At 41.5% G+C, this 13,904-nt stretch overlaps 1 protein-coding gene across 1 annotated transcript in view; it reads left to right on the forward strand.

Annotated features, from left to right (window-relative positions):
* Positions 1-13,904, forward strand: part of CDH23 (cadherin related 23) — a 594,289-nt gene that overhangs the window by 442,389 nt on the left and 137,996 nt on the right. The window contains exons 29-31 of the mRNA XM_032232225.1: positions 6,080-6,140; positions 8,597-8,745; positions 12,521-12,656. Coding sequence (XP_032088116.1) covers positions 6,080-6,140; positions 8,597-8,745; positions 12,521-12,656 — 346 coding nt within the window. The remainder of the gene's footprint in view (positions 1-6,079; positions 6,141-8,596; positions 8,746-12,520; positions 12,657-13,904) is intronic.

The following is a 13,904-nucleotide window of genomic DNA, read 5'->3' on the forward strand; positions in this document are numbered from 1 at the left end:
GGTATAGTCTGGAGTCTGTTCACTCTTCATGTTGGACCAACAGTTGAGGGAAGAGGGGGAACGAAGGGAAGACTTTCTCCTGTTGACAGAAGAAAAATTTCCCTGGGTCCTCACTGAATATTCCTCTCCTCAGGGCTGCCATCTTCCATCTAGGTTTCCTATAGATCATTTCTTTGCTTTTGCTCCTTTTTCTCCATCCAAGGGAGACAAATGCAGAATAATTCCCTGCACATTTCAAGGCTGCTTTTTTCCCCTTGATTGATGGAAGCCTGAACTGCTTGGACAGGACTTGGTGTGAAAGGATGGACAAATAGCTGTGACTAGTCACATAATATACAGGCAGGGGTGGGATTGAAAACTGTTAGCAACCAGTTCTCTGCTCAGTTGCTGGGTGGGTGTGGTCATGGTGGGTGTGGCCTATTCCACCTCCTGCACCACAGGGGGGGGCGTTTTCACCCTCCCCAGGCTCCAGAGGCTTTCCTCAAGCCTCTAGGAAGGTGAAAACGGCCTCCCCCGGACCCCAGAGGCCCTCCGGATGCCAGAAACAGACTTGTTTCCAGACCTCTGGGACGCCCAGTTTTCGGCCACCAGGAGCCTCCATACGGGCCCTGCACTTACCTGGCATGATGAACGGTCTGCATGGGACTCCAGGGAGGGGAGGGGTGGGTAGGGCCAGCTGGTCCTTACAACTTACAACTACAGGTAAGACTACAGATAGTCCTCAACTTACAACAGATCATTTAGGGACTATTCGAAGTTACAACGGCACTGAAAAAATGACTTATATGACGGTTTTTCACACTTACAGCCGTTGAAGTGTCCCTATGGTCACGTGATCAAAATTTGGACACTGGGAAACTGACTCACATTTGTGATGGTTGCAGTCTCCCAAGGCCATGTGCTCTCACCTTTTGCAACCTTCTTGACAAGCAAAGTCAATGGGGAAGGCGGATTCACTTCACAACCGTGTTACAAACTTAACAAATGCAGTGATTCGCATAACAGCTGTGGCAACAAAGGTCTCTTAATTTAGGTCTCACTTAACAACAGAAATGTGGGGCTCAATTTTGGTCGTAACTCGAGGACTACCTATATTGGATATTTTGGTATTAATCAAATGCCCCACAGTCACTCGATTAATACCAAAATATCCAATATAGGTAGTCTTCACAGCATGCCCTAGGGGAATGTTTATCCATTTGGCGACTTTTAGCAGTGTGGATTTCAACTCCCAGAATTCCCTACCCGCATGAGAAATATTGCCTGGGAAGGGCAGCTGGTCAGTGGAGGAAGCAGACCAGGCCACATTAATTGCAATTGCTTTCAGAGTTCACCATGGCATATTTTGTTGCTTCGTGCTTCACACACGCTCATCTGGGCCGCGACCAGGAACAGGAGCTGCCCAGGAGGCATGCGTGCACCAGAAATAAACTTCTGGTTTTCAACACTCGTATGCGCACTGACCAGGAAGTCTTCTGATTACTGCTGCACATTCACATACGCCCATCACCCGGCCGGCGCGCATGCTCATTCCGGAAAATGGAAGATCAGCTCTTCCGGTTTCCAGCACTGCCGCATGCACAAAGGCCAGCTGATCGTTGCGTGCACATGCACACCAGAAACCCAGAAGAGGCACGGGTGGCGCTGCACATTCCAAGTGACATGTCTCTGTGTGTCACTTCGGACACGTGTGCCATACGCTTTAGCCACACTAATGACTGCTGGACATATTAGTGATGTTAAAGATTAGGCTTGTTTATATCTGGAATAGGCAATCTATTGCCCCCTAATGTTCTGGACCACAGCCCACAGCCACCAGTTGACTTGAACTGATGAGTAATGAAATCTGAAACATCTGGAAGAATACCAGATTGCCCACCATAGCTTACATGGGGTGGGGGAGGAATATTATTGCATGAATATTCCTTAGAAGATATAATTTCAGTTTTCAAGATGTGATCTTTGCTAGTGTTTTACAGACAGATAGATGATAGATAGATAGATAGATAGATAGATAGATAGATAGATAGATAGATAGATAGATAGATAGATAGACAGACAGACAGACAGACAGACAGACAGACAGACAGACATATATTGAACTCTTTTCAAGATTTTCTCAAGTAGTTAAAATATTCTGTTATTCCACCTCTTTGTTTTTTTCCCCAAAGGGCATTGCCTGTTCACATGTTTTATTTATATTTTCCCTAATTTTGAACAACATTTGCAAAACGCTTTTAACAAATGCATCTGTTCTCACCAAGGGAATTTAGGAAGATGATTGCAATAAGCCATAGGAACACCAGGTGGCGGAATTGGGTTGTATTTCCACAAAGATCTGTAAAATATTCTATTGTGCACACTGTCACTGAACTGAGGGAACAACAATGCATTGTCCTACCTCAGATTGTGAAACAAACAACCACTGGTGTGGGTGACACCTGAGTGTTAATAGCAAATTAAGTCACTTAATTTACTTAAAAACCCAGTAATTCATGAACTTGGAATCTTGATCTCTGTCATTCTGGTTTGTTCATTTTTTGTGTTAGCCTTAATCGCTACTCACAGCCTCCTCAAAAGATACGTCAACCATGGGTGGTGTAAAAGGAAAAGCTGCTAGATTTCTTCACGTCCTACAGTAATTCAAATGCTGTGATGAAATCTCCACCAGCCAGAAGTAGTACAGTTATTTTTCTATTCGGCATAGCGCACTTTGTAATGTTTGGTGTGAAGTTTTGACAGAGGAGATTCTCCTACACAGAGGAGGTTCAGATCCTGAATAAGTTCCCCTTTGAATATTACATGAAACTTGGCAGCGAAATACAGAAGTGATTGTGCATTCATCTCGTGCTTCCTCTGTAACCTCCAAAGCTTTCAGTGATAGAGTTCTTCTTTCGAGATATGCTTCCCTTTATCTGCACTCTAATGTGAATTCAGTGGTTTTTGCAAATCCTACTTGGGAAATACTGCTCTGAAGCATTCATGAGGGACATCTGTAAAAGTGGTGGAATTCTAGTTTTCCCACCCTCTAGGGCAATTTTCCTAACTCTTAAATACGGTCATGTTGTGTGTTTTTTATTCTTCGTGTTTAGTAGTTGATGATATATAATAGAGATTGTGTTGATATGTAAACTAGATTATACTACCTATCTGAAATGGAGGGGGGAACACTGAAATACATCTCTCTCTCTCTACCTCATGGGTGTCAAACGTGTGGTGTCATGACTTTGGAGAGGTGAGATACTCATATTTTGGTATTGGAGAAGACTCCTTAGAAAACCGCAGCCCAGATTCACTTTGGCAATGGGCAGCATATAAATTTAATAAAGAAATAAAAACTAATGGATAGAATAGAATATGATGGGATGGGATAGGATAGGATAGGATAGGATAGATAGGATAGGATAGGATAACAGAGTTGGAAGGGACCTTGGAGGTTTTCTAGACCAACCCCCTCCTTAGGCAGGAAACATTGAACAAATCAACTCAGAGTTGATAAATGAAATATGAGTAAAACAAACTCAGACACACGTAAAATAACAAAAAAACACCTATTAAACCAGTTTCATTATTAAAAAGAGCATCATGCAGCATATTAATCACACAGAACAAAAACTGCAATTATGCAGAAGTATAACATAAGCAAAAGGGAAAGAAAAAGCCGTGACAACAATAGAGAAACAATATGCACTGGTAGTTGGGCTTCAAATAGTGTGCTAAAACATTATTCTGCTTTTAATAGTAGTTTTGAACAGAGCTCCATTTAAATCTCATCAAAAAATGCCTATGCAGGAAAGTTCCAGGTTGCATGAATAGAGTAGAGTAGAGTAGAGTAGAGTAGAGTAGAGTAGAGTAGAGTAGAGTAGAGTAGAGTAGAGTAGAGTAGAATTCTTTATTGGCCAAGTGTGGTTGGACACACAAGGAATTTGTCTTTGGTGCATTTGCTCTCAGTGTACATAAAGAAAAATAAAATAGAATACATTTATCAAGAATCATAAGATACAACACTTAGTGATAGTCATAGGTTACTAATAAGCAATCAAATCATACCAGGAAACAAACAAAATATAAATTGTAAAGATACAAGCAACATAGTTATAGTCATAAGTGGGAGGAGGTAGATATTAGGAAGGATGAGAAGAATAAAAGTAATACAGTCTTAGTATAGTTTGACAGTGTTGTGAGAATTAGTTGTTTACCAGAGTGATGGCATTCGGGGGAAAACTGTCCTTGTGTCTAGTTGTTCTGGTGTGCAGTGGTTTTGATCTTCACTCTGGAAGTAACTTTGAAGAAAAGTAGTTTTGCAGCCTCCAAAAAGTATGGAAAAGTCCTGTTCTCACATAAATTTTTGGAGGGCAGTGGTGGGTTGCAGGCGGTATGCCCAGGAATGGGTGTACTGGAGCCAGCCCGGAGCACCGGATACCGTTCCGGTACGGTGCTCCGGAGGGCCCACACACCCGCCCTCATTTCTTACCGTACTTTTACATCTTATGTGCACAATGGGTACAGTGCCTGCATGTTGCTCCTCTGAACAGCTGGAGCATCGCAGAGGCTCGCAGAAGCGCCAAGATGCATGCGCTCTGTGTGCTTGTGCACGCGAACTGCACACGTCCACATAGAAGCCACCACTGCTCCAGGGGATATGTAAGAGCACACACTCTCTTCTGTGACTTCCGGATGGTCCAGGGGCCATGTGAAAGTACACCATGTTCTCATGGGACCTCTGCAGCCTCAGAAAATCAAGCAAGTATGGGGCATGCTAATATTGAAAATGACATGGCATGTCACCTGTGACTGGTATTATCATAGGTGCACCATCGCCAATCCATATGGTTGCTAGGAGTTAAAATCATGTACATACACACACACATACACTCACACACACACACACACACACACACTTTTTAATGACCACATAATCCCTTGCATCAGGGTGCAATCAGGGCAATTGAATGTAGCACAGCATTTACTGGCCGGATGTCCTTCCTGTTGCCAATGCACAGCCGATATTTACTCATTGTGCCCAGAGAGAAATATCTGCTGCTTCCTAGGATTGAACTCACAGCCTCCTACTTGTGAGGCAAGAGCTCCCGCTCTAGGCCACTGCACCACTCCTATCACACCTTTCTTTTTCTAAGGTAAGAGAGACTGAGAAACCAGGTGGGGAAATCTGGGGACCCAAGTCAAAATTGCAGCTGGTGGCTCCTCAGTCTTCACTTGATACAAACCAACTATGCAACTATCACCTCAATAACATGTCATGAACTTTTTAATATTTGGTCTAGTGCAGGAGTGTCAAACTCACGTTGTCATGGCAACATCACGTGACATATCTGGGCTTCCCCCCCCTTTGTTAAACAGGATGTGGGTGTGGCCAGTGCGTGACACATCTAGCTGGGGAATTCTGGGAGTTGAAGTCCGCCAGCCTTAAAGTTGCCAAGGTTGGAGTCCCCCGGTCTAGTGGTTAAAGTGCTGGCCTAGCAACCAGGAGATTGTGACTTGGGAACAATCACTTTCTCTCAGCCCAACCCACTTCATAGGGTTGTCATTGTGAGAAAATCAGAGGAGGAAAGAATATTCAGTATGTTCACCATCTTGAGTTATTTATCAAAATAATAAAGGCAGGATATTAATAAAATAAAATAAATAAGTAATTTAATTTATGCATGCTAAGCATAAACATAGCAAGTGTCTACTGCAGACCTAATGTATTCATATTTAATAATGCCCTAAAAATAATATTTTCCATTTTGGGACCAATTCGTCTCTACCTCTTTCCATTGTAGTTATTTTACAGAATGCGGAATAATAAAATATTTTTCCTGTGATGATAATATTTTGTCCATTTTCCTAACAGTCGTGCGGAACTCACCTTTTGATTTTTTTCCCCCTTGTCTTTACAAGTTTAATTAAGTCTTAAAACAAGTTTATGTTTTATCAAATGTAAGCTGCCCTGGGGCTAGAATGACAAGGGGAGGAGACCAGCATTATAAATAAATAAACACATTGAAGTAGCTGGCATTTGATTCAACATGAAAACAGCTGCATTATTGTTGTTTTTCTCGTTCATTTCTAACAGGTGAAAGCCATGGATGCAGATGAAGGTGTGAATGGCCGCGTGTGGTACAGAATTGTCAGAGGTAAATAGATATTTAGGATATCTATATTTTGTGTTGTTGATGATGTTAATTGCAAAGGAATGTTCGATCCATCATGACCCCATGGACAACGTTCCTCCAGGCCTTCCTGTCCTCCAGCATCCCCTGGAGTCCATTTAAGCTCACACCGACTGCTTCAGTGACTCCATCCAGCCACCTCATTCTCTGTTGTCCCTTTCTTCTTTTGCCCTCAATCATTCCCAGCATGAGGCTCTTCTCCAGTGAGTCCTTCCTTCTCATTAGGTGGCCAAAATATTTGAGTTTCCTCTTCAGGATCTGGCCTTCTAAAGAGAAGTCAGGGTTGATCTCCTCTAGGACTGACCAGTTTGATTGCCATGAAGTCCAAGGGACTCTCAAGAGTCTTCTCCAGCACCATAGTTCAAAGGCTTCAATTCTTTAGCTCTCAGCCTTCCTTATGGTCCCACTTTCACAGCCATACATTGCAACTGGGAAAGCCATAGCCTTGGCAGGGTGATGTCTCCTGCTTTTTTGTATGCTGTCTAGAATTTGCCATAGCTTTCCTCCCCAGGAGCAAGCGTCTTTTAATTTTTTGGCTGCAGTCCCCATTTGGAGTGAGCCCAGGAAAATAAAATCTGTCACTACCTCCATTTCTTCCACATCTATTTGCCAGGAATTAAGAGGGCCAGATGCCATTATCTTAGTTTTCTTAATGTTGAGTTCCAAGTCAATTTTTGCACTATATATTTTGCAAGGACTCTTATATATCCTTTGAGACCATACTGACGCCCATGCAGCCTAACTCCAGTTTCCTTGTTCATATAGCTGTACTATTTCCATCCAGATTTAAATTATCGAAATAAACAATCTGAGTGGATTCCACTTCTAATATATTTAACTAACTGTTTAATGAAATTGCAATAAACTTCCCTTTTAAAAACCTGACAGTTCATGTTTTATGATCTTTAAGATAGAGGTATATGGGTAGTCTCGCAAATTATAACCATTTGTTCAGTAACTGTTTTAAATTACATTGGTGCCCAACGAAGGAACAAAGCAGTCATATAATGTCTCACTTAATGGCCACTTTGCTCAACAACTGAACAATTCAACAATTGTGAACGTAGCTCAGGGATTATGTGCACTGCAAAAAAGCTGCTATCGTTATATCTATTTTTCTTAGCATAATACTCTGAGATCATGATCCTCAGAATGTTCCTTTCCAACTGCATTCAGCTGCTGCAAATCATTAAGAATAACCAAAGGGTTGCAATAACCAGTAAAAATTGGGGGAAGTGTGGTAGACATCTTGTGAGCTCAGGATCACAGTGCAATTAATTAAAGTGTGAACTGGAGGAGAAGAAAATGATGTTGTGGCAGCTCTTTAAAGCAGAAACACCTTTTTCCCAGGATCATGGAAAAGGAAGCCAGAAGAAAGTTGAGTTACTTTAATGCAGTGTTTCTCAATCTTGGCAACTTTAAGACCTGTGGACTTCAACTCCCAGAATTCCCCAGCCAGCCATGCTTGGAAGAGCCAAGGTGGCGCAGTGGTTAAATGCAGCACTGCAGGCTACTGCTAGATCAGCAGGTCAGCGGTTCAAATCTCACCGGCTCAGGGTTGACTCAGCCTTCCATCCTTCCGAGGTGGGTAAAATGAGGACCCAGATTGTTGGGGGCAATATGCTGACTCTCTGTAAACCGCTTAGAGAGGCCTGAAGGCCTATGAAGCGGTATATAAGTCTACTGCTATTGCTATTGCTATTAAAGTTGCTAAGGTTGAGAAATGCTGCTTTAATGTAAGACATAGAGGTGCTGTCCTTGTGCAACTTCTAAATGTCCTACCAAAGACATTTTGTGATATTATAAGATGTCTCTCAGTCTCTCTCTTTGTCTCTCTGTCTGTCTCTCTGTCTCTCCCTCTCCCTACCTACCTACACACTCTCTCTCTACCTACCTACTTACTGTATCTCTCTCCCCCCTCCCTCCCTCCCTCCCTCCCTCCCTACCTACCTACCTACACACACACTCTCCCTACCTACCTACTGTATTTCTGTGTGTGTGTGTGTGTGTGTCTTTCTCTGTCTGTGTCTCTGTCTCTGTCTCTTTCTTCACCTGACCCATTTTAAGATGTGGAAGTTTTAGAAAAAAAAGGTGGGCATTGCTTTTTGAGGAATTCTGGGAGTCCATCCAACCGTACAATGAGCAAACTGGGGAAACATTTCTCTACTGCAGGGGTGTCAGACTCGCAGACAATGGGCCGCATGCATCACATGCTGGGCCCACTCCCGCCCGGAAAAGCGAAGGGGGGAAAAGTCCCAATACATCACCTGACGCTGGCGTGACAATGCAAGTTTGACACCCCTGCTCTACTGTCTCTATCTCTTATATGTCTTGAGGTTGAACTGGATGGGGTAGTAAATTTTCCACTGTGATGTCACCCTGATGTGCATTATTTGGTAGTTTTTCTTTCTTATCAACAGGAAACAATTTCAACAATTTCAGGATCAATCCCAGCAATGGGCTGGTCATGCGGGGTACACGACCCCTGGATAGAGAACAAAATTCATCCCATGTTCTTGAGGTGGAGGCTTACAACAGTGAGCAAGGACCAATGAGAAGTTCTGTCAGGGTAAAGTCTTTTCTCAAAATGCTAGAAATCAGTTATCCTTTTCCGGCTGTGGCCCCTTTGAACTAATGCCATCAATAATGTTTACCTAATGGTATCATGAATTGAATGTTGTCTAGAGCAGAGATGTCAAACTCACAGCGTCATTTTGTCGTCACATGACGTATCGTGACTTCCCCCCCTTGCTAAAATGCGGGTGGAAGTGACCAGCGTGTGATGCATCCAGCTGCAGGCCGCGAGTTTGACACCCCTGGTCTATGAATATTTTGTTATTGTTTTATATTCTATATTTCCTTTCTATGTTGCACAGTGTGCTTTCTAGGTATCCATTGTGTTAACATACAAGCATACAAACATCATCATCGTCATTATGATCATATATGTGTGTGTGTGTGTGTGTGTGTGTGTGTGTGTGTATGCATGCATGCATGTCACAACCCCTGGTATGCCCAAATATGGGAGGAAGCATACTGCTTCCTTTCTCTGTCTATCAGCTCATCACAAGAGACCATCCAGACAGAAAGCCATTATTTTTACTGTTGCCTGTGTTACATTTGTGTTGCATTTGTGCTGATAAATAAATAAAGGGAGACTAGTCTCCCTTTGTTTATTTATCAGCACAAATGCAACATATATATAAATAAACAAATATGCGGTAATACATAAACAAATATGTGATAATATCAATCATATTCTAATATATTATCTTCCATTGTAATATTGATTATATAACCGTTTCTTTCTCCTATAAACCATATTTCATTTAATTCCATTCCTCTAACCTCAATATCTATCATTTAACCATTTATAGAATAGTTCCCATGTTATGAAATAGTCCAAACCTCCTTTTCCTTTAATTTTTAGGGTTAACTTATCCATCTCTGCACATTCCAGAATTTTTTTGATTATAATATCATCTTGCAGGGATTTCTGGGTTTTTCCATCATTATGCATATGCGATCCTATGTGCTGTTAGGATGTGTAGAACCAAATATGTATTGCCCTTATTATAATTTCCTTGAAGCATGCCCAACAAAAATGTCTCAGGTTTCAGATCTATTTGTTGTCTCCTCTTATTTTCCAGCCATGGATATATTTTCTTCCAGTATTTTTTGGCTTTGTGGCATGTCCACCACATGACACCCCTGGCCTAGAGGAATTGCATTCCAACTGGTGTTGAGAATGAAAATGAATGAAAACACCATTCTCAACACCATGGTTTTTGCTTATAATAGAGAATTCTGCAGGCTGCTATATCAGATTTACTCGTAGTTTAGTAACAATGCATGCAATACATGAAATCTTCCGGAGTGGATATTATTGAAGGAAATTATTAAATTTCACACACACGGCTAATCTTCTCAGGTAGCTGCGGTGAGTTGAGCAGGCAAGGTGCAGCAATCAACTGGCCTGCGTGGGTGGGGAACAAAGTCAAAGAGTGAGATAAATAGGCCGGGGCAGGTGGGCAGACCCAGCCGGTGGTTAGAACTACCGGTTTGCCTGAACTGGTCTGACCAGGCAGCAATCCACATCTGCTTATCACTCTTTTTCACACTTATGACCGTTGCAACATCCCCATGGTCATATGATCAGAATTCAGACACTTTGCAATTGGCATGGATTTACAACAGTTGCAGTGTCCTAAAGTCATGCGATCACCTTTTGTGACTGCTTGGCAAGCAAATTCAATGGGGAAGCCAGATTCACTTAACAGCCGTGCTATAACTTAACAATTGCAGTGATTCATTTAACAACTGTAGCAAGAAAGGTGATAAAATGGGGTAAAATTCACTTAACAACTGTCTTGCTTGGCAATGGAAATTTTGGGCTCATTTGGGGTTGTAAGTCGAGAACTACGTGTAGGGTAGGTCAATTTTTTTATCTCACATTCATTGTAAAAACAAAATGAGATAATAAGTACCCTGTTTCCCCGAAAATAAGACCTCCCCAAATAATAAGCCCAAACGGGCTTTTGAGTGCATGAGCTAAAATAAGCCCTCCCCCAAAAATAAGCCCTCCCTGAAAATATTGCAACACAGCAGCAGCCAAGACGTGACCACGCTGCACCTCAAAAATCACAAGACCTCCCCGAAAATAAGACCAAGTGCTTATTTTGGTGGTCAAAAGAAAATAAGACCCTATCTTATTTTTGGGGAAACATAGTAGCTACTGAGTAGATGCTGAGTACCTACGACTCGGGTTCAAAGTCAATATGTTTTGAGGAGGATGTAACCGTAGGGCTCTTTCAAATTCTTTTGCTCCTCCTGCTCACCTATTTAAATCAACAGATGTCCTATGTATTGTATCTGTTAACATTTTTTGAATTAAAACAATACTTCATTCCAAATAGATATGGCTGCAGATAAATACGGCTTAACAAGTACTAACAGAGAGCCAGCCTCATCTAATAGAATATGTTGCTCAAATAGATTGCACATTCATACCAATGATGCATTTGGGAGTCTCTTTATTTATGCTCAATATAGTCAATAATCTTCCAACCCATTTTTCATTATTTCATATGTTTCCTAATTAACAATTCAGTGCCTTGTCAGTGACATTCACTGCTGATAACAGAGTGGTTAGGCGGGATCTAATAAAGTCTTCAGAAAATGCAATGCGTATTCCATTATTCATCATTCGTATTGTTCTGAGAAACATTTTCCTTTTAGAGGATATTAAGGGTGCTTTTCTTTCCTTTGGAGTAACACAGATTGTTGCCGCTAGAAATAGACTTTGATCAACAGGCTACTTCTGATTGTACAGATGGCTGAATTTCTATCTAATTGAATTATTTTTAAAGGGGGAAAAAAACCCACGATCCTTGAAGCTTCATTTGTTTTAGATGTGGACGGTTTTGGCTTTGAAGGCAATATTTGTATTGCTGTTCATGGATTCTGTTATTTGTTGGCTGGCTTGAACAATATTTGTGCTATAGCCGGGATTAACCATATACTCCCACTGAGGATATTTGAATGCCCTTGACTTTATTGCAAAGGCCCCCAGCAGCCAGCAGAGCTGGCAGCAGATTCGGACTGGGTATGTCTAGTTTAATGAAAAGGAGGACTAGGGGAGACATGATAGCAGTGTTCCAATATTTCAGGGGTTGCCACAAAGAAGAGGGAGTCAAGCTATTCTCCAAAGCCTCTGAGGGTAGGACAAGAAGCAATGGGTGGAAACTAATCAAGGAGAGAAGCAACCTAGAACTGAGGTGAAATTTCCTGAGAGTCAGAACAATTAATCAGTGGAACTACTTGCCTCCAGAAGTTGTAAATGCTCCAACACTGGAAGTTTTTAAGAAGATGGATAACCATTTGTCTGAAGTAGTGTAGGGTTTCCTGCCTAAGCATGGGGTTGGACTAGAAGACCTCCTAGATCCCTTCCAACTCTGTTATTCTATTAATTTTGAAGAAGATGTTTTGGAAACAGCTACCCTGATTATAGGCTGGTTTGTAACTGCATTCTTTTCATCACGCAGCAACCTTGAAATGCCATCTTGGGCAGGCAACCTTCACTTTCTTAACTTTCTCTTTCTCCCCAAGTGTTGCCCCTCCCTCTCACCCTCCCTCCAATGTTCCTGGCAAGCTGTTACTGAAGCGATTATGAAGAGCAGGCATGAGGGAGCAGTTCTGACACTCCAAGTCATGATTTTAAGTAGTCAGAGATTATATATATATGGTCCTTTATCTTGGTGTAATGAATACAGATGTTGTTTCTATTTCTTTCCCCCATCAAGGTTCCAGGCAAATAAATGATCTGTATTTTTAACATTTCCCAGGTAATAGTCTATGTGGAAGATGTCAATGATGAACTACCTGTATTTACCCAAAGACAATATAATCGGCTGGGTTTGCGAGAGACCGCTGGAATTGGGACATCAGTTGCTGTAGTCCGGGCCACAGATCGTGATACAGGTATAGTTATTACATAGAAGAATTACATTGCTGGTCACTGCAATGCTGTTTGAATAGCCTTCTTTGTTAGTGATCCTGTCCTGATTTATCTTTGGAGGAAAAGTATTAAAGCTTTCTGTATGTATGAACCATGTTAGGAGTCCTAAGATGTATATCTTTTTTCAGTTCCTGTAATGTTGAGTAAAATCAACTACATAACCTGTTTCCCCAAAAATAAAACTTCCCCAGATAATAAGCCCAATTGGGCTTTTGAGCGCATGAGCTAAAATACCCCCCCAAAATAAGCCCTCCTCGAATATATTGCAACACAGCAGCACAGCAGCAGCCATGAGGTGACCACGCTCGCCGCTTCCTGCACCTCAAAAATAATAAGACCTCCCAAAAAATAAGACCAAGTGCTTATTTTGGGGGTCAAAATAAAATAAGACCCTGTCTTATTTTCAGGGAAACAGATATTGATGAACAGAAAGTGAAAGCTACTTAAAAACTTTCAGATAGCTTCTTTGAATCTAAGCCTCCTGCCAATATCCAATTCTTCATAGGTGTAAAATCAGGAATTTGTGTATATTATTTTATGCGACCCATTCTATAAATATTGTCCAACACTGATTAGGGTTAGTCCCCAGCCAGAATTATAAGGAAGTCAATGGACCGGTATGTTAATATTTTCATTTGTTATATACTCACTATTTTCTCTTATTTTAAACTGCTGCATGTCCAAATGAAGCTCAGTTTGGAAGATATCTATTTGAATTTTAGGCATAATAGAATAATAGTTGGATAGAACCTTTGAGGTCTTCTAGTCGAACCTCCTGTTAAAACAAGAAACCCTATACCATTTTGGACCAATAGCTGTCCAATCGCTTCTTAAAAGCTTCCAGTGATGGAGAACCCACAATGTATAAAGACACAACTGTGGTTAATTGTTCTCACTGTTAGGAAATTTCTTCTTAGTTCTAGGCTGCTTCTCTCCTTGATTAGTTTCCATCCATTGCTTCTTGTCTTGCCTTCTGGTGTTTGGAAAACAGGTTGACCCATGCTTCTTTGTGGCAGCCCCTCAAATACTGGAACACTGCTATTATATCTCTCCTAGTCCTTCTTTTCACTAGACTAGACATACCCAATTCCTGAAAAATTAGCATCTTGCTAATGCTGCTTTAGAAAATCCCGTGTACAATGATGTTCATAATTAAATCTACATTTTCCCCATCATTTTGGGTACCCAGATGCAATTTGAGTCAACATGCT

Source organism: Thamnophis elegans, chromosome 15, assembly GCF_009769535.1.
Source record: "Thamnophis elegans isolate rThaEle1 chromosome 15, rThaEle1.pri, whole genome shotgun sequence".
NCBI lineage: Eukaryota > Metazoa > Chordata > Lepidosauria > Squamata > Colubridae > Thamnophis > Thamnophis elegans.